Genomic DNA, 8,872 nt, shown 5'->3' with positions numbered 1-8,872 from the left:
AGGTCAGCCTGTGGGAGTTGGTTTTTTCCTTCTACCAAGTGTATCCTAGGGAATTGAACTCAGGTCGTCAGGTTTGGCAGCAAATGTCTTCACCTGCTGAGCACCTTCCTGGCTCCATTTCCTCGCAGTCTATAGTAAGATTTACATGAGAAAAAGAAAGGAAGCCCCTAGATATGAAGAAGGCAAGGGCTTCACTGAATGTTCTTGGCACATTTTTAAAAAATTCATATTTGGTATAATCATGGGAAAGTGCATTGAAAATTTACCTGTTTTCTATCCATTCTTCATCTGGCTAGGGTAGATAAGTGGGTTCACGTTCTCTCTCAGGATGGGCACAGGGTCCGCCTTGGGTGTGGGTTTTATCTTGTGGGACATCATATTGCAAATGTCTCTTCCTCTCTGCCTGGTTTGGAGACTGTAAACACACCTTCCCTAAGATGACACTGTCACCATGTTGGGAATGGGCTGCTTCACCTTTTCACCCAGCCATGGGGAGGACCGTATCAGACCGTGACTTCACATCTGACACACCCCATTTCTGTCCTGAGTATGCCACTTCAGGTTGCTAGATATTTTCTTCTCAGTAAGTTTTATTTATTGGATAGTTGTGATTCAACTTTGTGCTCCACTCAACAGTTCTAATGGTTATTTAATCTAAAGAGCATAGGGCTCTCTTGATCGAAACCCAGCACAGGGGACCCCACAGTGGGGTGGAGTAGAGATCGTGGGCAGGCAGGGCCTGGGGATGGGTGGGAATCATGGGAGGGGATGAGGGAGTGGACAAGTGGGGAGTTCCAGGGAGGCTGGGCAAAGAGGAAGTAGAGGTACTGATGCACAGGGTACCTGAACACTTTGAGTTTGGTTTTCTGTTGGGGACCCATTCTGTCCTCAGGAAGACCATTGAGGTCAAGGAATCAACCCATTTAGCAGATCCCTGGGGAGGCCAGACTCTGGAATCATCAGTTTCTTTAATAGGGATACAAGGTCTCAGCAGCCCTGGCCACAAGGGACAGTAAGTACCAATTCTCACATGTTACAAACAGCTGTTTCCATTTCCCTGTAGAGGCAGTCCATTCCTTTATATAGGATGGGGCTGACGTGTAGGGAGTGGATGGCTTCTTGGGGTCTGAGCTCTTATTTCCTGGGTTCTGTGTCAGGATCTGAACATATGAACCAATCAGAAGAGTGAATACAACACACAGCATGGTTCTTGCCCTTGCCGGGTTTAGAGTCTGGTGGGAAAGATGGATAATGGGCAAGTCCACACAGTGGCCTGTGTTTTTGGTTTTTACTTGTTTACTCTTTCGGGGGCCCGCCACCCAGCTCCCAAATAATCATGGAGGCTTATTCTTAATTATGAATGCCCAGCTTTAGCTCGGCTTGCTTCTTGCCAGCTTTTCTTAACCTAAATTATCCCGTCTACCTTTTACCTCTAGGCCTGTTCCTTTTCTCTTACTTCTGTAAATCTTACTCATACTCTGTGGCTTGCTGTGTAGCCGGGTGGCTGGGCCCTGGAGTCCTCCTCCTCCTCCTCTGATTACTTCTTTCTACCTCTTCTCCCATATTTCTCCTTCTATTAATTCCCTCTGCCTGCCAGCCCCGCCTATCCTTTCTCCTGCCTCGCAGTTGGTCGTTCAGCTCTTTATTAGACCATCCGGTGTTTTACACAGGCACAGTAACACAGCTTCACAGAGTTAAACAGACACAACAAATGAAAGTAACACACCTTGAAATAATATTCCCCAACATGCCTGCATCACCAAAACTTAGCCTCTGCTTGGTAATGTAGGATGCTGGTTGGTGCTCTGAGTTGGAAGCAGGAAGAGGAAAGAGAAGGGGATGAAGGATGGTGGTTTCAGGATGCTGGCCAGGGCAGGGTTGTCTGTGGAGGTTGAGTGGGTGGAATGGGCCATGGTTACTAATGTAGAAGAGGCCCTTTTCATCCAGAGTTAGAAGTGATGCAGGGGCCACGCACAGGCGGACGGGTGGTGGAGACTCGGCAGCCTGGAGCTCAGGAGAGAGAAGAGGTTGGGTGGGAGAGATGGGGACTGAGCGTGTGCAGCATCTTATGTGTAAAGAGAGTAAATGAGGGGTGGGGAGGGGGCTTACGCATAAAGCGCATGCCTCACAAGCCCGAGGACCAGAGTTCAGATGTCTGGAAACAAGGTAAAAAGCCGGGTGATTGTGACAGCCTGCCCATCATCCCACGGTTTGGGAGCTAGAAACAGGGAATTCCCTAAGCAAGAAAGCTATCCAGAGTACCCAACAGATGAAGATACCACATCAACCTCTGGCTTACACACACATATGCACGCACATGTGTGTGCCCACACTCATGCATGTACTACCCCCACACATGGTAAGTGATGAGGGGAAAAGAATTCAGCTTTTCAATTTTAGTAGTATGTATATTAAGAAACAATTCTAGATTTAGGTTTGAAGTCTCCATTTTATATAAATATAAATGCAACTATGTAGTTACACTCCCCCTCCCCCATCGCTTTTCATAGTGCATAGTATATAGAGGTGTGCATCCCAGAGCATGAAATAATGCATTGTAACATATTCTGAAACTTAAATTAGATCATGCCTCTGCTAAGAATTCCCTGGCATCTTCCTGGTGTGCTCAGGAAAAAGACAGAGATCTTAGCTACTGTGCTGTGGGGCAGGGAAGGTCTGTCCCTTTGACCCTCTGTCCCCTTTGTCCTCCCCTGGGGTTTCTTGGCCCCAGCTGTTCCGACTTCTGAATTGATTGGTGTATATTTGCTTTCTACTCGGCTGAAACATCCATCATACAGTCACATGACTTCTCTCCCCGACCCGTTTCCTTCAAGTGTCACACATTTCAAGAGCTCTCCTTTCATCACTGTGTATCAACATGACTTTCCCAGCACCCTGCTTTGGCTCTCCCATGTGCTAATGTGGTTGGTTTGTTTATAGCCAGTGGGACCCCCACCCCAAACACCTCTCTCTTTTGTACTATTATAGCAAAGTACTCATCCGAGTAAGTTTTATATAACATGGGTTATTTGGCTCATCGTTTTTTTTTGTTGTTGTTGTTGTTGTTTTAAGTGGGTAAATTCAAGTCCTAAAACTACATCTAGATTGGGCCTTCTTATTACATCAGGGCATGGAGGAAGACAGTATGTGGGAAAAGTGTGCAAGAAAGGGGAAAGGGGCCTGATCCCTATAACAAGTGCACTCTCATGGGGGCGGAGGACCAAGAATTGAATGAATAACTCATAGACTTTGGGATTCACACTCAACCTGTAACACCAAGTCCCAAGAGAAGGGAGAGGTACTTTGTTTTGCTCACTGTTTTTCTGGCATGTAGTAGGTGTACAGTAATTCCCAGTGTTAACCGAATCTGAATGCATGCTTTCCCCACTGGGCCTCTGTGCCGCAACCCCTTCCCCATGCACCCAGGTACTCTGCCAAAACTGTGCACTTGGACAAAAACTAGTCTGCAGTTCTTTTAATTTGGAAACAGCATCTCTCTGTGGTGCCTAGGCTGGATTTGACTTCCTGCCTCAGCCTCCGATTGCCAGTGGGCTGGCTATACTTGGTGACATTAGATTTTTGCATTGACTATTGGAGGGTTATAAAGAAGGACTTGTTTACCTGGTGACTTTTGCTCCTTCATTCTTTTCCAGTGGTCCTAACCGTGGACATTACATCACCATTGTGAAAAGTCATGGCTTCTGGCTGTTGTTCGATGACGACATTGTAGAGGTAGGTATGTAGGTTGCTCTCCCATGGGCATAGGGTGGAGAAGGGATTTGGGGTGGGCAACTGTTGTTAATGGTACCTAAAAATAGACCTGCCTTCCAGTAGTAGTAAAGAAATATTTAGATTACATCCATGTACTTCATGTATTGGTTTTTTTTGGAAAGGAATATTATAAATTCTACCCTCAAAGGTGGAATCTGTTTTAGCCCTCCAGGGTAGCTGTGTTAGTGGAATGGGCACTAAAGGAAAGGAGCTCTGATGAACTGGAAGAGCTGAGGTTATTCACAGACCCCTCGGATTGCTATCTGGAAGACAGACTTCCTAAGTTTTTCCAAGGACATCTATGTACAGTTATGGTTAGATGAAAGGGTTGGGTTTTCTCCTGCAGGAGTTTGTATCTGCCACATCTATAGAATGAACCATTTGCCCTCAAAGGTTCCTAATTACATTTTCACACCAACTCATGTTTCTTACATTTTAGATTCTGTGTTCCCAGGAGTCATAGGAAATAATTACATTATTTTTTTTTCCCTTCATTGCAGAAAATAGATGCTCAAGCTATTGAAGAATTCTATGGCCTGACATCAGATATATCAAAAAATTCAGAATCTGGATATATTTTATTCTATCAATCAAGAGAATAACTTAGCGGAGCGTGGGACTAATTCAAGCGGGGGAAATACTCAAAGCACTACAGCCTTGTTTCTCTGCAGACCTTTCTCCCCCCCCCCCCCCCACCACTGACGTTATCACTGATGCCCACTGGTCCGGCAGTGTTCAACTTCCTTCCTTTGTGTTTTTATAAGCAGCACTACTCCTGGGTTTGCCCTAGTCTGAGGTGGAGTTAACGGCAGTCAGATTCTAGTCAGATTTAGACGAATAACTGTTGCTAATTTGAAGATTGAGGTGAATGTTATGCGGCTTGTCCTGTCTGGCTAAGTCAGGGTGACATTTCCTGTAAATGTCACAGCCCATTCTGAGTGTTTGTTAAGCTTCCTGAATGGTTTCCGGGGTCTCTTTTCCATGCATTCCTTTGATGTGTCCCTGGAAGCGTTGCTCCCCATTGTTAGCGTTCCTGCCTCTTCTGATGGCAGGAGATAGATCTTCTCCCGGTAAGGCTGCAGCCATAGCTTTAAGTTTGTGCAAGTGAAAATGTTTAAAAGTGAGTGGCGATGCTGAAGTCATCCTCCGCCTTGGAACAGGGTGAAGCCAGGCTGGTGATGGCCAGTGTTTGCGTCCAACTGTGCTTACCTAGCTGGTGGAATCCCAGGGGCTAAGACTGTGGAGCTCAGGGCAGGCGAAGCCAGGAGGAAGATGTTTTTGTGGATAGTGAAAAGTTCCTTATCTTTCTGCCAAAAGCCGAGTTTCAGGAAAACAATGCGATGCTGTTCCTTTTCAGTGACAGTTTTCTTCTGTTGGGTCCTGTAGCTGTCTTCTCCTCCTATCTGGCACTGCTAAGCTTTTCAAGCTGGCTTTCCAATCCTGCTGATGTTTTGCAGTCAATGGCATCAGGGCTGAGATACCAGTTGGCTGCCTCTGGCACATCTCTCTCTCTCTGGCCAGTGAATACCAACACCCTTCCTAGACTAGGAAGGTGAATCAACAACTCTGTTTGCCTTGATGACCATCAGCAGATTGTACAGCTTCATTTAAAAAAAAAATTCAGTCTGTTTACGGGGGCACTGGTGAGTTCCAGGGCTAAAACAAACCTCTCCCTGAAGGGAATGCTGGAGTTAGTGGAGTGTGAGATGGGTCACAGGAAGTGTTAAGGGGTGGGTGAAAGGATGAACAAGACGGCAGCTGTTTCTCTGGCTCCGATTTCTAGAATGCTTGACAAGACAGTGTCCTGGGAGAACTCATCTCACTATTTCCCCTTTCGTTATGTGTGTATTTATTAGAGAATTTGAATATTGGTACCTTTTCTTAAAAGGGTTGATTTGGTGTTTTACTGTTGAGTTAATCTTAGTTTTCCTACAAATACTATGAGTCATAGATCTTAGGTTCCTTGGGGACGTCAGTTGACTTCCATACACTAGAATATACTGTGAATGTGTTACGTTGTGACCTAATACATCAGCGAATGAACATGCAAACTCTTGGCATAATGTGAACCACAACTGTAATTGAAAAGCATCAGTGGCCATCTTGCAACATGAATGAAGAGGATAGCACTTTATCTAGGTGAAAACTGGACTTTTTACTTTTTGAAATATCTTGAACTGTTTATGGCTCAGAACTTAAGCATGCCAACACTTCATTTGTTCATGCTTGAAGGAGGATGTCTCACTCTTCACGGGAGAAGACGGAACAGGGTTATTTCATGTTATTTGTCTTATGCAAATGGCGAAAATGGACCTTGTTTTGGTTAGAGGCAAATGCATATTTATAAATATTGTGTCTTTTTTTCCCCCTCCATGAAGCATATTTATTAATCACTTACCTTGGAGGTGAACCTTTGTTCTTTAAAGAGAGGCACTTTCTAAATGAAAGTGATTGATGGACGGAAATGTGTGTACCACATATAGCCCATATATTTGACTGTGGGTTACAAAGGTTAAGAAAATGAATGGTTACTGGTTTCTAATCTACTTAGAACTGATCATAGAACAAAAATTATTAAAATTATCTTTGAAACAACTCTTGAAGCTAATTTATTAGACAAAAAAATATTTCAATTGGAAGCCCAAAGTGCTATTATAAAGTTCAGCACACTTTTCTTTTTTTCTTTGGTGAGCGTGTAAAGTTTCCCCCAGTAGTGTAGCCAAAGTCATTGCTTTTAACAGAGAAAGCGAGTTCAAATTCAGTATTCATGAAGAAGTTTTTGCAACGGAAAGAGATAAGCATGGAGACTACTGTACTGAACTTCAGCTGGTTGTGGTGCAGGGAAAAAGATCGCAGAAGACCAAATACGAATCTCTATCCACACGCCATCAGTTTTTAAACCATAGGACCATCTGGTAACTACTCACCTCTTTTCCAGTCAAGGAAACAACCTGAGGCAGCTCTGTTCCACCCCCATCGTTTTTCTTGTCCTAGAGAAATCATGTTCTCACTTGCCGTCCCTGGTTCTAGCATGAACAACAGTGATGGTAGGACACGTGAGACCACTCCATGGTCACCTCCAAGGTCACGGCAGCGATAGCACAAAGACCCAGCAACAGCCCCCCAGATGGGGCTTTGCGTGTTTTCTCCAGCAGGAGTGAGGAAGCCTGCTGCATTCTCGAATTGCTGGGTATTTAAAAAGAAATTACAGTGTCTTTGAAGAGACTTTAAAACTTTTTTAAAAAAATGAAATGTTTGTTTTATTGGTTACTTGCTAGTTTAACATCTAGATTATGGTACAGTATGCTAAAATCTTTTGTTTCAAGGCAAAATTTAGTGAAATGGTGACATGTATAGTGCCGTTCCATTGATGTGTTTTTCCATTCCAAGCCATCATCAGGTAGACTGGCTGGAAGAAAGCCAGAGATACTACAATCAGGGTGTCGGTCTGAATAGGAAGCCATTCCCATGTGGTTTAATTAATGTCCTGGTTATATTTTGGACTTAACATAAAATGGAACATGACAGAAATGGTCCCTGTGCGTTTGTTTTCATGGGTACCCTTAATCTCATGGGCATGTCTAACTCGAAAGTGTGTTCTAACTGGCGCTTAAGGCTTATTTTAGATACTGGAGTGTAGCTTTATTATGGATGGATTTTATCTTTTAAACATTTCATTTTGATCAATTTTGTATATTCATGTGTATTAAAATGTCGTGCACTAAATGCTCTCTCCTGGTTTGCTGTTACCTGGTCAAGGGACTGGCCAGCACCATTGTGATTAGCCCATGCAAATGGCATGGGCCAGAGAAAATTATTGCCTATTTTTCTGCCTAATTAAATTTCTGTTTTCTAGTATTACATTAACTTATTTTTGGCTCCTATTTCTGTAACCAAAATAGTTACTGTATGTGTGTGACATTCACTTGATTTTGTTGCTTTAAAAAAAAAAAAAGCTTGTAGTTTCTATTTAAAATAATCTGTATCTTAGTTTGTTTGTTTTTTTTTAATGTAACCAACTCAAGCACTTTAAGCAATGCTGTCAGTGTCCTGAGATTTTATTCGCTTTAGAAGTGTTTGCAAGAAAAATGAATAAAACAGGAATTATCTCCATAGAGAACCATAACGAAGTACTGTCACACATGTGACCTTCAAGTCCTTGACATCACACATGAGCCAGTGGTGAGGCCCCTGTGCAGGGAATCATTCGGGACTGAATTTTGAAAATGTGAAGGAGAGTCTGCTTATTAGCCTATGGAAAGGCAGCAGCTCCATGGAGTCTGGTAAGACCCCATGTCCTGGACGTAATCTACTTCATTTTGTGCAACAGGAGCCACAGACTGCTATTGAGGAAACAGCACACTGAGAAAATTAGTGGCAAGAGTGTGTGCACCAGCTGGCTGGACTTCACAGTAGACTTCCCCTTGTGTGGAATCTTATTAGTTGTAATATGCTGTTCCCAAAATAAGGATATGGCTCCCAACTCTGGGGTGCCATCAGCACTGGTTTCCAGGAGTAGGAATGTGTTCCTAGATCTGGCCTTTCAAGCCTGATTGGTGGGGACCCTGCCCTCAAATCTCTAAGCCGGATGCAGCCCACTTCCTACTCACATACATGAGTTCAGGTCCTACCCTGTAGTCAAGAGGAAAGCCCACAGTTGAAAATCTGGGCTTTTCTTCCTAGCTAGTGACTTCAAGGGGTCTGTGCGTGGACTGGAAATTGTGACCCTGAGTCCATGACTCGGCGTCAGTATGGGACCCTATGGGCCAGGACTATGGATAACTGACTGAAAGTCTCCCTGTTCCTGCATCTTCAGTTGGGTTCATGAGCTTGAACCTGACTGGGCCAAGCAGGCTTTTGACTTCCAGGATAACCAGAGGAATAGAGGACCTTTTTGGGAATAAGATTTTTTCCCCTAGGCTTTGTTTTCGTCCTCTGTCAAATGGGTTTAAGCGTAGACCTGTCGCTACAAGCCACTCAGATAACTATTTCTAGAGAATGAGAAGCCACCCTCTTCATCCAATATTCTTCTGTTTTCATTGATGCTTAAAACAACTTTAACAGGGCTGGAGAGATGGCTCTGTTAAGAGCATTGACTGCT

The 8,872-nt window shown here is 43.9% G+C and overlaps 1 protein-coding gene across 1 annotated transcript in view; it reads left to right on the top strand.

Annotated features, from left to right (window-relative positions):
* Usp46 (ubiquitin specific peptidase 46) overlaps positions 1-7,642 on the top strand; it is a 75,733-nt gene extending 68,091 nt beyond the window's left edge. The window contains exons 8-9 of the mRNA XM_052735816.1: positions 3,598-3,732; positions 4,272-7,642. Of these exons, the coding sequence (XP_052591776.1) occupies positions 3,598-3,732; positions 4,272-4,373 (237 nt within the window). The 3' untranslated portion in view covers positions 4,374-7,642. The remainder of the gene's footprint in view (positions 1-3,597; positions 3,733-4,271) is intronic.
* The last annotated feature ends 1,230 nt before the right edge of the window (positions 7,643-8,872 follow it).

This window comes from Peromyscus californicus, unplaced genomic scaffold, assembly GCF_007827085.1.
Source record: "Peromyscus californicus insignis strain IS unplaced genomic scaffold, ASM782708v3 Scaffold_13__1_contigs__length_99412109, whole genome shotgun sequence".
Taxonomy (NCBI): Eukaryota; Metazoa; Chordata; class Mammalia; order Rodentia; family Cricetidae; genus Peromyscus; species Peromyscus californicus.
The sequence above is the reverse complement of the archived record's forward strand: the minus strand, read 5'-3'. Positions and strand labels throughout refer to the sequence as shown.